The sequence below is a fragment of the Ascidia mentula genome, chromosome 8 (assembly GCF_947561715.1).
Source record: "Ascidia mentula chromosome 8, kaAscMent1.1, whole genome shotgun sequence".
NCBI classification, from domain to species: Eukaryota; Metazoa; Chordata; class Ascidiacea; order Phlebobranchia; family Ascidiidae; genus Ascidia; species Ascidia mentula.
In genome coordinates this window covers 15,411,147-15,430,377 of record NC_138573.1, presented here as the reverse complement: position 1 = coordinate 15,430,377, position 19,231 = coordinate 15,411,147, and the positions used below count along the sequence as shown (strand labels likewise).

The 19,231-nt window shown below is 41.0% G+C and overlaps 2 protein-coding genes across 7 annotated transcripts in view; one reads left to right on the top strand and one right to left on the bottom strand.

The window, feature by feature from the left end:
* LOC145911480 (cGMP-inhibited 3',5'-cyclic phosphodiesterase 3A-like) overlaps positions 1–12,213 on the top strand; it is a 37,801-nt gene extending 25,588 nt beyond the window's left edge. Inside the window, exons 7-20 of the mRNA XM_082998845.1 lie at positions 2,576–2,677; positions 4,174–4,316; positions 5,181–5,281; positions 5,510–5,554; positions 6,600–6,748; positions 7,794–7,979; positions 8,380–8,491; positions 8,595–8,699; positions 8,968–9,146; positions 9,373–9,637; positions 10,064–10,203; positions 10,388–10,553; positions 10,820–10,979; positions 11,253–12,213. Of these exons, the coding sequence (XP_082854971.1) occupies positions 2,576–2,677; positions 4,174–4,316; positions 5,181–5,281; positions 5,510–5,554; positions 6,600–6,748; positions 7,794–7,979; positions 8,380–8,491; positions 8,595–8,699; positions 8,968–9,146; positions 9,373–9,637; positions 10,064–10,203; positions 10,388–10,553; positions 10,820–10,979; positions 11,253–11,463 (2,064 nt within the window). The 3' untranslated portion in view covers positions 11,464–12,213. The remainder of the gene's footprint in view (positions 1–2,575; positions 2,678–4,173; positions 4,317–5,180; positions 5,282–5,509; positions 5,555–6,599; positions 6,749–7,793; positions 7,980–8,379; positions 8,492–8,594; positions 8,700–8,967; positions 9,147–9,372; positions 9,638–10,063; positions 10,204–10,387; positions 10,554–10,819; positions 10,980–11,252) is intronic.
* A 165-nt stretch (positions 12,214–12,378) lies between these two features.
* The window catches only part of LOC145912268 (uncharacterized), a 31,121-nt gene continuing 24,268 nt past the window's right edge, over positions 12,379–19,231 (bottom strand). For 5 of the 6 annotated variants that reach the window (XM_082999686.1, XM_082999688.1, XM_082999691.1 and 2 more), the window contains 16 exons: positions 18,797–18,901; positions 18,346–18,569; positions 18,095–18,210; positions 17,808–17,912; positions 17,659–17,746; positions 17,421–17,588; positions 17,061–17,189; positions 16,752–16,822; positions 16,568–16,676; positions 15,052–15,168; positions 14,702–14,850; positions 14,215–14,308; positions 14,052–14,151; positions 13,780–13,853; positions 13,316–13,430; positions 12,379–13,202 (listed from right to left, as the gene is read on the bottom strand). In XM_082999686.1, the coding sequence (XP_082855812.1) occupies positions 13,070–13,202; positions 13,316–13,430; positions 13,780–13,853; positions 14,052–14,151; positions 14,215–14,308; positions 14,702–14,850; positions 15,052–15,168; positions 16,568–16,676; positions 16,752–16,822; positions 17,061–17,189; positions 17,421–17,588; positions 17,659–17,746; positions 17,808–17,912; positions 18,095–18,210; positions 18,346–18,569; positions 18,797–18,901 (1,897 nt within the window). In that variant the 3' untranslated portion in view covers positions 12,379–13,069. The remainder of the gene's footprint in view (positions 13,203–13,315; positions 13,431–13,779; positions 13,854–14,051; positions 14,152–14,214; positions 14,309–14,701; positions 14,851–15,051; positions 15,169–16,567; positions 16,677–16,751; positions 16,823–17,060; positions 17,190–17,420; positions 17,589–17,658; positions 17,747–17,807; positions 17,913–18,094; positions 18,211–18,345; positions 18,570–18,796; positions 18,902–19,231) is intronic. The other variant, XM_082999687.1, reaches the window with a different exon arrangement.

The window sequence follows — 19,231 nt, the reverse complement described above, 5'->3', positions numbered from 1 at the left end:
GTGCCATACCTCAGCCGTCTGCTGAACAAAATTTCCAAACGCAACGTAAAAAGTGCCGAAATAGACGCGGCGTCTGAATATAGATGTTTAAGTCGAGTTGATGGCGATTTCAATGAAAACAAAAGCCCACGTCATAGCGAAGGAGGTATTAAAGGGTGACGTTATCAATTTTCTTAGTATCTAGGGGAGAGTAAAAACTCCCACCACGGAAAACCCAGGCCGGGTTGCGGTAAATTGCGGTCTTAACGGGGACAAATGTGTGGTTGGGGTGACACTCGGAATCTTTCCTGTTGATGAAAACAGCGGTGAAGGTATGGTGGCACATGTAAGCAAAGGATAATCTTTTTTGGAATTTTGGTAGTGAGGCAGAAGGAAAGCAACTTGAACGCTTGGTTATTATTTTATAGGTGTTGTTACTTGGTTTCAGTGGCAAATATTTTGCTGTTTGCGTTGGGTAATCTTAAGCAAGGAAAACGCTTACTAAACTAAAATGTCATCGGTTTCAAATTTCTTTGCTTCAAATTTTACGCGTATAGGGTTTTTTATCTGAACAAAAACTAAAGCGGACAGACAGGGAAGTTCCACGTTACGTTATCCAAAGTAAGTGGCTAAATACGAAGAAACTAAAAAAACACCCACATTTCGGCGGTTGCGTGATTTGTAATACCTACCATACACATCCGTATTCCCCATGTACTTCACCGAGTTGTGTTAGTCACAAATGCGTCGAACGACGTCAGTCTGCAATGTCATCCCTAGATTTTCCAAGTATTCTGCTGGAGTTTACATAAGAGTTCGCCTGACCTTGTCGTTGTTGTTACAAGTGACGTGCTGCTTCTCTGAAAGGCCAACAGTTATGTAAACCCGCGAGTTATTTAAAAGAAATCGCTTTGTGTAATTAGTGGAGAAGAGCTGCACATCTACATAGTAACGCATTCTTGGCATTGATAATAATAAACAAAAATTAGCAACCCGTTGAATCAGAACTGGGATAAAAATGCGCACAGCAATAGAAGATTTATTGACAAAAATCTGAACCACATTGCAAGTTAATTGCGTACTTATGACTTATGACGCCGTGTATATTATTAAACGCGTGTCCGAAACTGTGGCCCTTGTGATTCCGAGTATACGAACATAATTTTTATGTATATGACTTCATACACAGCACGTCGCAAGTGCTTGTAAACAGACGTTGCCAGCGGAAAGTTGGAAACTAAACAGTGCATGGAAAAGCATGCAACATCGTAAAAAATGCATGGTGTGTGTCAGCGCACGAAAAACCTGCGTAACGAGTTGAAGAGTTGATCTGACCTGCGAATTGAATGAAAACAGTTTCCCGTTCTCATGATGTTGTAAGCGTTGGCGCCTAAAATGGAGTTTAGATTCGACTCTCGTCTAATTCGAGTTCAAAAGCGCGACTATTTTCGTGGATTGATTTCGGGTTTGGATCGTTTGTGAGGAAGTTCAAAAGTATGTCCGTCGCAATTCGAAACAGTAGCGATCAATCGTAAAGGCGAAACGTGAGCTTATTGGCACAGCAAATTTACCAAAAAAATATTTTTTCATAACTAGGCAATGGAAAACCATGCCTGTCTTATTATAACAATGTAAAAAGGGGAGCGCATTACACAGAGCTGGATACGTTTCCAATTTGAACCTTATCTTCAGTTGCGGTGGCGTGATGTCTAAATCCATGCATCAATGCCATATTTAAACTATTCATTTCGTCACATTACTTTATGCAAAACAATTACGCATATACTCGTATGCCCTGATGGCCATAACTTCGAATCGTAGTCATGGCACTCTTGTAGTAAATCCTGCCGCTTATGCAAATGCGGATTCTATTCTTATCATGCTCCTCTCTTGTTGTTGACGTACACATAATCGCCTATTTACAAGCCTGACTTCGATCGTTAAGTGTTGACACTGCGGGTTAATTCATCAAATCCATGGCTTCCGTAAATAAAAGCATCTGCGGCCTATACGACACATTCTGAGGCATATGCGGCCCCTTATGTCAGACGTTGTAATTCCTGTGGCATCCGATCAACATTATATAACTTCAAAAACGATTTCCGCGTGATTGAAGTCATAGACCTTCACATATAGGCATTAAACATGCATCAAGTCACCAGCACCACCTTTAAGAATAACAGTGGCGTGAGCCGTTCGTGATGCATGTGGGTGACGCTGTTACGAGACCCTTTTTAAGCCATTGTTGGGGATGTCGGTAATTTGAAAGAGATTTCTTCTTAGTCTTAATAGTTCCGAATCAACCCCTTTTCATTGATATAAGAACTAAGGAACTATAAAGAACAGTGCAAACTATATTTCAAAGAATTATTTCGTTTATATTATTGCAACCTGTCTCAATTGGAATTCCGCGTCATTGTTGTTGAAATTCTTCAAAGCAATTAGGCATTTCTGTATAATTTGCAACTAAAGAGTATGTTTTTATGTTTGGATGGAAGTGTTTCGGTAAAGTGGGCTGAAAAAAAAAACAGTCGGCTCAAAACACCAGCAATTACCAACGAAACCAATCAGAGTTAACTGGTGTTTACTGTTGCAGACGGACCACATCAAACCACGTCAAGTTGTCTGGCTTCACGACAGCACCACAGATGGTTCTGACGAGGATAGTGGTTGTGTGAGTCCAAGACACATAGGAAAGGTTCGTGTTTTTCATGTTAAACCTGACAGCTAATGACAATTACGTAAAGCCTGATCAGATAGCTTGAAAATTAAGTTATTGCTAAAATTAAATTCAAATTCAAAAAATAAAATGCTGAAATAAACAATAGACCGAAATTGTAAAATTTATAATATTTAGTTTACTGAAAGCCTTTTCTGTAAGTATCGTAAGATAATCTTGACAAACTGCAAACATGCGTGGGCACTGATAAACTTGCCTGATACGGCCGAAATCCTATCCATAATCTATGTTTGTAGTGTGCATATGATAGTGGCGGCTTGTAGCATCAGGCATAACCGTATAAGTTGTTCGAAGTTGGAGTAAATATATTCACATCGCTTGAGTAAATTTAATTAGATCAAAACCTGTTCATTTATGATAAAAAAATAACACACAAGCACATAACTTTCAAACGCCTATTAACGTTTTTGTGGTGATAAATACGTGATGTTTGACATACTTCACCCCGCAGATACGTCACAATAACGCGTTTACTCTCTCCCTCTGCACCGTTCTATTTTCCCATGTTCAAAGCGATTGTTAGGTTAATTTTAGCCTCACCTTCGCATTTTAAAATCCAAAACGAGCTTGTATTTGCGTATGTCGTAAGCGGTGAGGGTTCATCAAAGGCAGCGACTCCATATAACTGTCTTGTTTCCCGTAAAGGCTGGGACCGTTGTTATCAACCGTCGGCGACTTAAAAAGCACCAAACTACTTTAATTGCCGCATAAATTAGGCGTACGCAAACGGTGTAAAACCTATACAAAGACTAACGGCCGGCAATAAAAGGATCCACCCTTACAAAGGTCTTAACTCAACCCAATTCTGGCCGTAGCGTCTTGCCATGAAACGGGGTTGCAATCGATTGTGACGTCACGTCCTACGTCACACAAGACGGTGAACTATTGATCGCGGCCTAGAGACGGACACCCCGATGGCATTAAAACTTTGGCGCCCGTCAAAATCATGAAGACATAAATTGTCTGTATTGCGTCACAAATGACGACTGTTATTTTTATGTAAACCTTTTTCTTGGCGGAAGGTTTTTCTTGGGAATACTTGCGATCTTGTATATTGTCAGATGTGTTTCATTTGGCGGAAGTGCGGAATGCGCACTGCTAGCAAATAGCAAATTGTCAGAAAGGCGTTTGTTTGATTTTGTCTTTTTGACTGAAAAGTCGGCAATTGAATAAGTTTGAGATATAATCCATGTAAGTTATATGTTGTCAGTTTCGCAAATTATCGAGTGTACAAGAACACAATAAAAATTTCGCATTTGATAATAATTGTGAATACAATTGAAACGTTTGCTAACAAACTTCGGAGCAGTTATTTCGGCTATTGTTCGTCTCAAATATTTATAAAGCCATAAGTTATGTTCCTGCGCAAAAAAAAACGTTTATGACGAATATCACTTGTCTAATATTTTGTCGTTGCCTCGTCTCTTCTCAACCGTGTCGGTTTTCATGTGCAGAGATCAGCTCGGCGTCCTGATTGGTCCGGTGCGTCACGTGACATTTTCTCCACCACAACCACAGCGACTGGTCTTCCAACCGAGGAACCCGCACCAGAAAAACCCAAACGAATTCCCAAAGTCGCCAAAGACAAGACGCCAATGTAAGTGGTTTGTGTCCGGTGCAGTTTTGTTCCGTGGACATTTTTTGCCGCGGTTGCTACGTTACCTTTGTCCATTAACGTCGTCATAGCAACGGAAAAAGAACGTGATACCTACAGTGTTTTTGCCGAAGATCCTGAAAAGGAAAGTTGTTGCTCACGATTACGTCACTCTAGATAATCTCTCATTGTTTGCCAGTAACTAGTTTGTAGCTATTGATTTGTCCGCGCCTTGGTTATTGCGCTGTTTGTGGTGCGGATTGACGGACGAGGTTGTCATGGCAATGGATCGCACAACACTACAGTGCCACCATTGGTTGTTGCGTAAGAGTTGGAGAGGCCTAACATCGGGTAATTGATGGCGAACTCCTGCCAACAGGCGTTTTCGGTTCTCGTCGACACGTATAGTTATTGGTTATTTGGGAAATATCCACTTAGGAGCACAAATATGCCGCAGGCAATTAGACTGTAGTGACGCGATACTGTTCCGGTAGCTGGGGTTACAACTGACCTCAAAACACAAAACGTGACGACAAACAAGCTCTTATTCAGTTCGCATCGTTATATTGCGAGGAAACGAATCATGTCGCCTGTCATAATGTTCCCCGGCAATCAGAGTCACTTCCATGCGTCTCGTCTGTTGTCTCTCGCATCAAGGATTTGAATCAGGGCTTTTCGAACCTCGTTTGAACTTGTATCCTTAAGTAAGTGTCCATAGCCTGTTTCTTATGGGCGTAAACCAGTTATTATACCGGTTCTCCTTTAATGTCGTATAGTGAAGAACTTCTCCGCTTTGAGGTTAAAGGTGACTGTTCATAGTATTTTGTTGGCTACCCTGTAATACTTAGGTGTCCTTGTGCATTGCAGAGGTTCGCCGTTTGGTTCACACAGCAGTAGTCCCACGTGCGATGGGCCGTTGGTCGCCGGAATGGGCAGAAGACGAACCTTTCCCACAATTCAAAGCGGAGGTAATTTTGCTTTGAATATTAATAAAAAAATAATCTTTTTCGTGATCGCCTTGTATTTTGTCCATTTTATAATTGGAATTTTCCTATTTTGTCGCCTTACACATTACGATGCATGCACCGAAATGCTTTAAGACTTTATAAATTGGCAAACGACCCGAGCATTAAGTGTGTGCTGACCAACCGTTCAACCATAACCACCGTAACCATTTGTTATATTTTTTATTCCAGTGACGCCTTCGTTTTTTTCATCGCTTGCAACCCCGCCCACTCTACGTAAGTTGAATTTACTCAAAGGATCTCATATACAAACGTATTTACATTGCACGCACAAAACCACCCTTGGCAAGCTCTTTTTCTTGTATACTCTTGTTATACCATGCGCGTGTCGTCTGATATTTGTATGTAAAACGGCAGTGCGCGTCGCAATTACGCAGTTATAGCACTGAGCTTGTATGTTTCCAACGTAAATCGTTCAATAACCGCCCGGTTTCGTCATTTATTGAAATAAGGTACAACGGTGGGAACGATAGTCATGTGTGAGGCGGAGAGCTGAAGGCATCGATTCGAAAATCGATCGCTGATTATTCCTGCGTAAACAATATCGATTCGCTAATATCGTATCGTCTCTTTGCCTACCGTGCGGCGCAAACCTCCCCGTTTAGCTTGTAGAATCTTTAACGAAGTCCCCATCGATTGGTAAACGCCCCCCACCCTCCCCCCCCCTCCCACGCCCACGACCGCCGATGGGGAGGGGGTTACCGTGTTCAGCCCAGTTCGCTTATTTCGTTGCTGTTTTACCTTTTGGTAGTTGTCTTCAGGACAAAACCCAGAGGAAGTCCAAAACCAGGGCTTTCAACCTCTTACGTAATGCAGCCGTTTAAAACAATATCCAATGCTCAAATTGTCCCCACTGGAAAATCAGTTTGTAAATATTATGTCAGTAAATACTAAAAAGAGAAACTAAGCTTTTTTGACGTTTTAAACCTTAATATAGAAAATGTGCCGTTAGTTTTTAAACAAAATCCCCCGGTGAAGATCCCATGAACCCTCACGTTCTAGTAGGAGCAAATATCGTACTCCGTGTAGTTTCAATTTAAAACTGTTTATTAATATTTTTTTGGTATTTATCAAAACATTTAGTATTTATATATAAACAGACTTAATAACTGTTCTATCTGTTACACAAAAACTATACAATCCCTGCTTTCAATGGTAACCGTATGAGCAATCTAAGATACACGCATCATAACATGCAAAGCAAGTGCATCAGACACATAGTAACATGTCCTGAAATTGACACATTTCTTTTGTATACCAGCAGCTGTGTCATCGGATTACGAGAGTTACGACACGGATAGTTCACCAAGCAGAAGGGCGACCCTTCGCTCCAAGTCGGTTAACGAAGCGGATGGATGCGAACGCCCCCCCACCGAAAACTCCCTCTCCACCCCCTCTGACGTCATAGAGGTAAAAGAATGTGTTACTGAGTAGAATTACGTCATTGGCCAGAAACTGTAGTACATAAAAAGCTACTTTTTTAAGCATAACTGTTCTTAGTTAGTATTTTTAACATTTGTGTGTTAGATATAGTGCTGGCAAACTAAAATAGACAATTACTGTGGCATGGGATGGAATGCGCATTAGCGTTGGCCATGTTAGTCCAATTTTCCCGTTTTGTAACGCTTTTATCGGTCGCTCTGTCGTTGATTGCGTCGAAAAGAGGTGATTAATTCGATTAATTAATTCCTAAACAAGCCGATTTTTGAAGGTCGTAAACGGGCGAGGTCGATTCCAAGCATTCGAAGTTAATGAAAACGTTAACAATGTCGTGTAGATTGGATGTTGTCGAGTAAAAGGATAAAACAGCAAGACCGCTTCCCCCGGGATTCGAACCCGGGTTTATTAATCATCGACCTCGTCCGTTTAAATTAAAATTGCGTCGTTGTCTTTTCATCACCCCTTAGAAGCTTTGTAATCCGGATCAATCGCTTCAACAATTCTTAATTAAAACACCGAGAAAGGAAGCGTAGATACGCCTTTATCTTAATTAATTCTGGGCGCCATGTTATAGCAGGTGAGGCTTGACGTGGTTCAAAGCCTTTTAGTTTTACTCATCGCTGTTTATTTGGTGTTTGTCATTACATTTTCGCGCTTGTAAAGGTCGTTAAACATTTTCAGTTTCACGCCAAAAATACACAAACAAATGAATCTTTACACAACTTCAGCCTATTTGTAGTAAATAGTTTGTGTCTCGATGTTTTTGGCGTTCCAACTTCATTTAAATCTCACTAGATAGGACCTACTTTTAATTTAGTGATTTTATATGGAAGCAAATGAACCAATGATCCGTGAGCTGCTGACATTGCTGCCCAGTGCATCTGGTGACTGAGTCTGGTCTCGCCCGCGTACACATTTAGTGGTTTTAGTCACATAAATTTATCCAATAGCCACAAATAGAAATGCGTAACAGACCAAAGAAACTGCATTTACCCTTTTTCTGAACATCTTCCAGTTCCAGTCAAATACTTTCAACCCCTGCGACCCAAAGATCGTCGAAGAGGACGAGAGAAGTAACACGGACGAAGATGACGGTGGACTCTTCTTCGACGATTACCGATGCTTGGTGCTTGAGAGCGTGTACAACTGGAATTTTCAGATATTCGACCTTGCCGAACAAACACCATGTGTTTTAAGTCAGGTTCGTGACTAAACAGGAAACACCAGCCTATTTGCATGTAAGACGCGTTGTTTCCTATACGGCATGACACAAATATGATGTTTGCGACGAAAACACCGAAACTGTGTATGTCTGAATCTTGTTCAACTCCGATATTAGCTGCGTATTTGTTGTTTGCCTTACAGGTCATTTCTATTAGCGCGTTCCTTTGCAAATAAAACCTTTTGCCGTTTTTTTTGTTCACTTTGATTATATGGTTTAGTGTTCAAAATGAAAACAATGATTTCGCATGATGTACAGTGCCTGTTAAATTTTTCCTTGTTTTTAATGTTTTATTACAGCTATTTCTTCATGTTATTTAGAAGTTACTTAAAAATACCCGCACCATATCCCTTTACCTTATACCAACTAAAATTTACAGATGGCGTACAAGTTATTCCAGGACACTGGCCTCTTCGATACCTTCAAAATCCCCAAACAGGAGTTTGTTAATTACATGACCGAGTTAGAGGGAGGATACCGACAAATTCCTTGTAAGTTTCACACAATTTCGTGAGTGGGTTCAAACCCCTTTCCTGGTGCTCACGTTTTACATAACTTCTTGTTCCTAACAATGCGCTTTTTGTTACGTCACAGATCACAATCGAATCCACGCTGCCGACGTACTCCACGGATGCTGGTATCTTTCGACTCAAGATATTCCGGGTTTTCAGGATTACTACCCACTGTATGACTCGTCGGGTATGTCCTATACACAATATCCATACACTTTGCGCACTCGGCATGATTTTTATGCAATCTTTATTGTTCAAGATATTGTTTGTTTTATTATCATGAGGTTCAAAATATAGAAGCTTCAACATTAAAGGTTAAAGGTCAAATTGCTACTGTTATTTCTCAGTGAAGTAAAATTTAATCTGTTTTTTTTTGTTCAATCACGTTGCGCTGTAATGTTCCGAAAGTCTTTACCTAGGTTACCAGTGTTTCATGAAAAATGCCTCACTTTCAGACTCGGATAGCGGAACGAGTACGTCACAGACACGTCACGTAAACAACATCGGTCACGGTTCGCTGGCTCAGGCCATTCCGGCATTGGAATTAATGTCTCTTTACTTGGCTGCCGCCATGCACGACTATGATCATCCGGGAAGAACCAACGCCTTTCTTGTCGAAACGCGCCACCCACTGGTGAGTGTGGCGTAACATTGACCTTATCAGATTGTCAAAATATCGCAGGCATTTTGACGTTTTGTGTTGTTTTGAAAAATTCTTTACTTTAAATGGAAGATATTTTTTTTAACAAAAACGAATACAACTCCAAGTCGCTTTTGAAAAAAATCAAACAAAGTTTCACGAAACCTTAAAAAAAATCCTAAAGAAAATGTCCCGACCGGTGTTTCCCCGCTTCCCGTAGGCGATCCTGTACAACGACCGCTCGGTGCTCGAGAACCACCACGCCTCTGCTTCGTGGGAACTGCTTTACTCAAACAAAAACTTTGACTTCCTGCGAAATCTCACCACCGCGGAGTGGAAGAGACTGCGCTTTCTCATCGTGGAAGCGATTCTCGCCACCGACTTGAAGAAGCACTTCGAGATTTTGTCGCAGTTCCAGACGAAGTCGCAACGTCCGCATCCCAACACGGAGGACGACAGCGACTCGAATTCCCTCCGAAAGTCGGGTAGGTTTTTGATTCAATCTGTCATAGTTCAGGGGTTCACAACCGGGGGAATTTCCCACTGTGGGGTATTTTGTTAAAATTGTAAGTGTTGAGAGTTTAAAAAGTTTATCAAAATTCCACAGTAGTTCATTTCCCCCTTCTCATTGATATATAAAATTTGCGGTGGGGAGATTTTAGCTCGGAGTACCTACAGGTTAAAGGGTTGCATCAAATTAAGGAAGTTGAGAACTACTGTATTAGTGGTTAAAAGTATCATCGGACAGCGTTTGATTCCAGCAAATCTCTCTTCCGCAATATATATTTGTATGAACTGTTTTTGGTTACACAACAAATGGCAAATGGTCTTGCTCGTAAATTCCGATTGCTGTTGCAGCAATTTAAACCTCAACTTTCACACAAGCTGTTAAATATTGTATTGTGTTTCAGGCATTAACTGGTCTGCAGATGAGGATCGTTTGCTCGTGTGTCAGATGGTCATCAAGCTCGCCGACATCGGAGGTCCCGCAAAATTACGCAACCTCCACATCACTTGGACGAAAGCGATTTGCGAAGAATTCTTCATCCAGGTATATAGAACGAGTAAAACATTACGTCATTCGATTGATTACGTCACACTTGCAACGTTGGAAACTATCTAAAAAAGGCTTTAAAAAGTATGTTATTTACGTTATGTTTCTTATCTGTTGCGCGCATAATTTAACAAACAAGTATCGACGCAATTTTAAAGCGTGGTATCATTATCGTTGCCAGGGCGACGAGGAACGCGAGTTGGGCGTGCCGGTGTCACCGTTCATGGACCGCGAGCAACCCCAAGTGGCGGAATTGCAACGAACTTTCATCAACAAGTTGATCAAGCCCATAGTCTGCTCCATGCACGAGACTGGAATCCTGGCTGGGGCTGTCACTGATGAAGGAGGTGAGCTTTGTTGTTACCCGAAAAGATCAAAGGCTTTCCCAGTAAAGATCATAAAGCCTCTGCACACGAATGAAAATAAAACATCGAATCTTAATGCGAAACGAACACAAATATTTTATTTCCTCAAAATTGTTCCTCAATAAACATGTTGTATCCATGTCAGTGGGCAAATGAACATGTCCTTCCGCGTTTAACCGGCCTTACTAACTGTTCAAACACGAAACAGTCGAGCTTTTTTTACCACTTTGTTACGTCACAATGCGCAGATGACGCAACAGAGGGAAGTCAGACGCTGAAGCGAAGTCTTCTCCTGGAGCAGCTCAAAGAAAACCTCAATTTCTGGAAATCAAATAACTTCAAACCTGGGCATGAAGAGATGGAGGAAGCCTTTAAACTTGCTCTCCCAGTTGACCTCAAATTACACAGGTGGGCGAGTGTAACAACATGTGATATTTATGCATGAATATTATCTGTGTGTTATAAGTAGTGCCTACCGTGCACTTGGCCGTCTTGTACTGGCGTTTACATTTGACGCAGGGTAAACTACACCGGTAGTTTTGTAAAATCGTTTTGTTTAAACGCCTGGTTTTCCGGCAAAATTAAAAAATAGTCAAAAATATTGGGATATTACAGAAATATGTGTTGCAATTTTCGCAAAAATTATTTAAATTTAATGATATAAAATTTTCTTTCATCCAGTAGCGAATCCTGTCGATCCCGACCAGCCATCGCCCACCCCCAAGCGGTGCATCCCCGCAGCCGCGAACCCGACGACGGCGATGACGTATTCGAATCGACGTCACGCCTCAAGGTGCGCTTGCCCGACGTCATAAACAACGTTTCGTCGACGTCATCGTCGTTTACGTCCACTTCCGCGCCCAAGACTCTTCAACGTCAAACGCACAAATGACCGCACTGCCTCCTTGCCCACCCCTCCCCGCGATTGACGTCATCAGCGCGTGACGTCACGACGATGCAATACGGACGAAGGTGTGGTTCCATGTTACCTATGCTCGGCATGCGAGTTAAGGGCGAATTACGTTGGAGAATAGCGGAGGTGACCGACGTGTAAATATAGGTCGGAGATATTTTTTTCTACTTCTCCTCGCACCACTATTGCTGTGTAGACTCGTTCGATGCAGTGGATACTCCCTATATATACATAGATATCTTTATTTAGTTATATGCGAACTCGTTCACAACCCGGCTCACTTTCCACCCAAGCAGCCGCTCGTTCGTTTGTTATTTTCTCAGAACTTTTTCTTCCTATTCCCTTTCACCACTTTATTATTTTGGGTAACTCCACATTCCAAATCACACCAGAAAATTTTCCGATCACTGTTCGCTTGTTTCCACACGAAAACGCCCGTGTTTTTTGACGACAAATCAGAGATAAGCAATTAAGTCACATAATAGAACATTCGAATCGCACAATAGCCCTACTATGACGTCACATAGCGCACGTTTTAATTAGTTTATTTCGATTTCTTTTTTCTTTCGTTTTCTTCTTTTTTATTTGTAAATATAAACGAACGCGCTATATCTTCAAAGAGTAGTGTCAATGACGTGGTATTATTATGACGTGTCTTGTGTTGTGACGATGCTGTTGACCAAATTCCGTTTTTCTCCCTCTGTTGACAAATACAAAGAAAGTCTTTCCACGAAATGTATATTTGAATGCAGAGCAGAGATCGGCGACCTTTCCCCTTAATCACACGGTTTTTGTGTAGAAAAGCTAGGGTGATTTTGCTGTGCGGGACGTAAGTTTAATTAGCATTGGTTCAACTCCACAACTACCCGGATTTTACTCCAAAAAACACATTTATTGGTCCTTTTATTTCGATAGAAAGTGATGCATGATGAAGTGCGTTTTAAACAGTTACGACGCATTGCACAAACTCGCTCGCATCACACAAGGAAAGCTTACTACAGGCAGCAGTTATTAGCGTCACAATGGCTCAGTCGTTGTTTCGAATAGGCGCGCGCGCGCGTGCGACGGGAAAGCACCGGGACCGCGAAGGAGTAGAGCGCACCAGAAAAGTAGTTCTTGATTTTTTCGTAAAAGCAGTTCAGAAGTACGGGGAAAATATATATGGTTAAAAAGATTTATAAAACGACTTTGCTTGACAACAGGCCTGAAAAAGTCGGATTCGAAACATATATAACACAAGAGAATAAGGGGCTTGTACGATAATTATAACACTTATAAGCAATTGCGCAAGACACAGGGGATTTGATATGGCTTGACTAAGTCGTATTTGTCGTTAATTCTGGCTCCGATATCATAAGGCTGCAGCCGTAAGATGATTTATCCATTGTACAATGCAAAAAAAAATCAACGCAAACACTTTCGATGTACATTTGATCCGAATACTAGGGTAATCACCCCGCTATGAAAGAAAAGGATTCAAAACAAAAACGATTTAGAATAATTTCGTATCCTTTGCACCGCTTGACACAACCAGCACAGTGCGTTTCTGTACAAGCAAAACAGAATTTGAAACGTCGATAGGACATCACGTGACCGGGAATGAACGCGGCGATGACGTCACAGAGTCCGACGACGAATTGCCGCGCTGCTCCTGGCTTGAGAAGGCGTTGAACTTACTCAGCATCAGCGTTTCCATGTCAACGGCTTCGTCTTTTTCTCTAAGGAAACGAGGCATCGATTAAAGGTGAATCGAAATAAATAGTTTGGGGTTTCAAGGAAAACCAACCGAATGGCGTTATAAGTTGTGAAAGTCTACGGTTTTGGGACTTACTTTAGTCGTTGCTCCTCCAGAAGACCCACGAGCTCATCCCTCTGCTCTACAACCTCCAACATCTTTTGTAGGATCTCACGTTCTTGGGAAAGCTGAATTGATGTTTTTCTTGTGTCTTGAAATTAAAACGTAATTGTTGCAACGCAAAGGCGGTCAGTTTTATCGCATTTGTTCAATTTTTAGCGATTTTGCTAATCTGACAACAGACTTCCACAATTATGTTATAGTAGTTTTCCACTGATACTGATTGACTGCTTTAAATTCCAAATTTTCTATTTTTGCTTATTTTTTATCATAATATTGATGATTTCGCAATATATGAATTGAATTTTTTGCTTTATAAAGTCATAATTATCCTATAAATAAACAAAATTGTTATCACAACCAAAATATTCATATGATAAATATTATCGTTAAAATTTTGGATTTTGGCAAAAAGTAATCATTTTAACAAATTGTCTCACCGTCCATTGCCATTCTTTCGCGGAGTTCTTGCTGGAGGTGACTTTGAACATCTTCAAGTTGTAATTCGCGCTGACTGTAACACAATAAACCACAACATTCTAAAATCTCAACGAATATTACAGTAAAACACTATTTTGAGGCGAGGTTAATGAGTTAAAAAAGTAACACCCTGCCGATCCTTTACATATGTCTTTTGCCTATCAACGATATGTTCTATATTTACTTGATACGACCCGATAACAGAATAGTTCGCATTTGCTTGCCAACTCACTATATCATTAGTTCGTTTTCGTATCTAAGCAAAGCGTTCTTCTCTTGGACCAACTGGAACCATTCTTGCATACACGTGGAATCTTCCTTGTCTTTTTCAACTGCGCAAAAAATCGTTAACAGTTACATTAAAGAGTTTCGAAGTAATTCATTCTTATTCTAACCTCCATCTTCCCGTAGCATCATCTCCAGTTTTACTCCTCTCTCCTCCAGCTCCTTCTGCTTCACTTCAACTTCCTCCAGCTGACGTTGGATGACCTGGACCAGGAAAGTGTTTTCGTTTAAAATGCGAACGCAGCCCAGAAATATATATTAAACATAGGTAGGTTTTATTAAATTAAAAAACGTCCAACAGCTTTCGTTCAACATTTTACTGCAATGAAAGGGTAACAACACGCCAACAATTTTATGTCCTAACGGAAAAAACAAAAATCTAGACCAAAGTTTCCCAAAACTCTTTCCATAACAAAATATGAAGAATTCCGCGTGCTATTAGTTTTTTTGCCAAAATTGGTGAATATGTTTGTATAGTATTTGAGCAACGAACGCACAAGGAAACCAAAAAACTGGTTTACATGATGATTCTGACGTTGTGTGAGTTCCACGGACAAACGTTTCGGAAACACTGATCTGGACAAATGTGTTGTTTACCTGAGCTCTTCTCAATCTCTTCTGTGCTTCCATCTTAGCTTGTCTCCGCGCCGCGATCTGTACTCTCCTGGTTATCTTGGCGTCAATTTCAGCGGGTGTTAATCCAGCAAGTGTAGTTCGTCGTTTGCTTAAAGACTTGCTTGGCGGCTCTGTCGAAAAGTGTAAAGAGTTTCCACCCATGCTACGTTTGCTTTGCTTTTGTTTTAAATGAGATTTGTAGGGCGTATATGAGGTTACAAATGAAAAGTAGCAAGTTCGAACAATAACAAGTGCATAAACAAAGGTATATTTTCAGTTCCCAGACGCGTTGTTAAATTCGGCCTAATTTAGAGTTAATTCAATCAAATTACCTTCAACGGTGTCGAAAGTTTCAGCTCTGCCTCGAAGTCGCCTGGATCCAGGTCCGGCGCTCGGCACTTCAGGCAAATATCGAATCCTCTCACCTCGCAATATTGCCCTCTCACGATCTTCAATAACAATTTAAAGCCGAAGTGAAAATTACATAAATCCACACTTGATCCGTTACTGAAAAACGGGGATCCTCCTTGTAAGAGAATGTACACAAATTACTGCACAAAATTAATTTAACACTGCTACTAAAACCGGCCTTTCCCAGAGAAATTGTGTCATAACTGATGTAAACCAGCACAGCTTCTATGTAAACTACGTCTGGGCACAATGTCCTTACATTCAGCTAAATCTCAACAACTGACAAGAGAACACGGTTGGCTATTGTTCTTTGATGACGGTTAATCTAAAGGAATCAAATATCTTTGCTGGTAACGCGGAACTAGTAACATTATACTAAGGCGAGATCCTTTTCAAATAACGTTGGAGCAAAACACCTGATATAGGCCTATTACCATGGCTGCAATGCGTCATACTGCGCATGGAAAACAACCAAACTAATGTACCTGTGGTTGTTTCGTACACTATAGCCTACCTATTTGTGACATCAATATTCTGACTAAGGATTTCCTGTTTTGCTATACCTTTTGTGACTGCTATTGCTCAATTTTAAACTACAACTAAAATTGAAGTCCTACGGCTACAATTTCCGACATACGTATAGCTACTGTCATACGTTACAGGGCAATGCAACAGTTAGCTAAATTGTCCCTAGCAATTGCTGCAAGACAACCCCAACAGAACTTTTGTACAACGACGAAATCCCTTTCCCTGGACCTGCTACTCGCTAAGCATATAGATTTAAAGACTTGGCCAACAATACGTTTTTGCGCAAACGAATGAGATACCGAGATTTGGACCCTGAACAAGCGTTAAGTAAACACTCACTATAGCGACGTGCTCATATCGATTACTACTACTGCCTTTCCCTTGCTCTCATACACGTACACGCATACGGCTTATTAGGTTTGTATTGACTTTCTGTAACCGCCAAGTGCTGCTTTCTGACTTTCCTCTTGTTGGCAGTTTCAAGGGGGAGAATGCTTGCTCTGTATACCTCCGTGACTGAATCAAGGTGAAAACGACTGAGAGCTTGCAACCTTTGTCGGCAAACGCATTGACCTCACCTTGATTCGTAGGAAAAAGGTTTGGTTATTTTACGAGAGGTTGTTATATCTTTCTTTAAACAAACACTCGACTGCCTTTTCTACTATGCCTATTTCTTTGTGAAGCCCAATTTATCATCTGTCTGTAAAACAAGCATCATGGGTTTGCCCCCAACTCGTAAACAGTATTTCTTTGTATAAAAGTGCACATTTATAAGTCAAACACGTCTTCCGTCACGTCTTGCTTTGTTTAGTTCGCAGTAGCGTACATATGATAGAAATGCCCTATAGTAGTCGAAGAACTTTGCCGACCCCCTTATACTGGTTATAACACAAAGCCGCTGTCTTATACCTGACTGATCTGGATATTTTCTCTCCAGTGTTCCCAGGCCGTCTCTTTCGTCCACACGTGGAGATTTCTCCTTTTTGCGTGGAGAAATCCGGAACAGCGACTTGGATCCCTGAACAATAAGTGTTGGTTATCGCACCGGGTGGGATTCGAACTCACAACCCCGAGGTTTGTGACGTGGTGATACCTTGTTGGGTCTTTTTCCACCGCTTTCTGTTCCTGACCCTGTTGTGGTCGATGATTCCACTTTGCTTTTTGCTGTGACAGAAAATACGTTATCAGACATCCTACTGGTGTAAAGTATTCTTTTTTCAAAACAAAATAATATCTTCAAAACGACGTTTTCAGTGTGGCGATTTGCATAGTCACAGCAAGTTGGCAGTTGCATTTCAAAAATGCTTAATTAACATTTTATGTTTCCAGTATTAAATCCAAGTGTAAGCAACAATAATGGCAGCTGAAGAATTATTGGGTTTACTGCAGTAAAAAAACTCACATTTTCTCAATCTGGTACGTTTCTTTTTAGCGCTCAAGTCTGCTTTTGGAGTCGATTCGAACGGCGATGTTGAATCTGCAGCCAGGTTAGGCACGGGAAGAGCCCTTCGTATTTTGTGCTCCACTGGTTCTAAACGATAAAATTAAAAATCATAAAGGAAATGAGACGTTAATCCTAATCAAAATAATAGACCTAAATACTATAAGGTTCATATATAAGATATTATAACAATACGGTGTAAAGTTTACATGCAATATATCACCTTTGCTGTTTGACGGAAAAATCATTTGTGTTAAATTTAGCGCCCATTGCTTTCTAAACTAAAATTTTACTCACAGAAACCCAAAGAATGTAACAAACCGTCATTCGGCTTCTTCTTCTGCATCTTCCGCAATTTCTGTCGGAATGAGTTCTTGCGTTTCGGTTTCGGGGAAATACCAGGGTAAGAGGGAGCTGATTGGTTACCCACGGGGGCGTTGCCACTATCTTCGGTGGGCGTGGTCTTGCAGTCTCGACTGGCCATCTCGTCTACGCGAAACAACGCGTTAAAACGCTTTCAATCGTTAAACCAAACAAAAAATGTCGAATCTTAACGAACCCATCGAAGAGGAACTTTTTCCAGTGTCCGATTTACGTCGGTTGGCCGACTGAGCTTTAAGTTTTGCGACACGTTCTTTGACCCGGAGCTGAAACAAACACAACTTTTTTAAATTCTGAATACCTAGAAGTTTGTTGAAGTGAAAATACCGCGGTTTCTACCTCGGCCGCCCTCAAGTCCTGATCCACGGTGGTTTTTGGATTCTGGGGGGAGCTCGGCGAACCCGTTGGTGAGAGCGCCTCCAAGTGTGCAATCTATAAAAATAAGAGTTTTCAATTAGAAAACGTTGGTGAGAGCGCCTGGTTACGCGAAACATTTATAGAAAACTTCGGAAACTACTTTCGTTTCAAAGTCGGGGTATTTCGGAGCAAAAACTGCACTTGAACAAAATTTGGACAGAATATATTAATCTTTACAACTTATTGAATAGACTTACCTTGGGCAAGGCGGGCAGTGATCTCCTGTTAATTGTCGCAGGTGGTGTTGGTGGAAGTTTACGGGGTAAAGTATTACCAGGGGTGTCAGACGACGAAGCAACTTGATCGTCCATATCTAAAATAGTCAGTGTTTTTTAAAAAAAAATTTCAACGACAGTTTCCAAGGAAACCGTGTCTACATCAATTTCCCTATCAATTCGAAAACACCAACGCATTGGGAAAGAACCAAAATTCAGAAATTTCCAACTACCTCCGGCGCTGTTGATTGTCAGGTCCTCCATCTTAGGTAAAACGCGATTAAGTTTAGTTGTCCCGTCACCCCCACCGTTCGTGTGCCGATGCGGTGTTTGGCCCATAGGGGTGAAAAACTGATCGCTGTCGGAGTCGAGGGGGCTTTTGGGGGGCGCAGAAGGGGTGAGTTGGTCTGTAAACGGGGGGGACGATTCGATGATGCGAATGTCGACTTTAGGAGAACTGAAATAAAAAAAATTGTGATTTGAAACAGATGTCCAGAGCTACTCTGCTGGCTTGCTCGATAAAATGTTTTTAAATTTTAGTAACACGGGATTTCGCGAATTTTCCCTGGTTCGTTATAATGACAGCTCGGACCTTTGGACTGGAACAGCTTACTTTATAATTTGAGTCTGAATTGGATTGAGATAAGCAACTTATATGGATCATGATGACGTTTATAAACTTACGTTGGGTCGGATTTCTTTTCGGTTTGAGCGGGTGTGGAAACTTCACTGGTTTGTTTAAACCAATCTTGACGTTCACGAAGCCGGGACTTCATTCGATTTGCGAGACTGCTCAAAATACACGTATTTGTTGTTTTATAAATAAACTGGTTTATTAATATTAAAAAACATCGTTATGAAAGAACAACGATTGCATTGTAAGAAAACAGGGTTAGAAGTAAGACATATTATTTCCAAGCTATATATTTTCTTATCGCGACCAAACGCCGATAAAGAAAAAACGCTTCGTGCAAGAAGATATTTTTTATTAGGATCATAATTTACGGTTTTATAAACTTTTCACATGAAAAACACTTGTTTTTTGTTGGAAAAAGGAAATTTTCTTATACCGCGTTCTTGTCAGTACCACTAAAAGTATCACCGTTGTGTGTTTGTGTG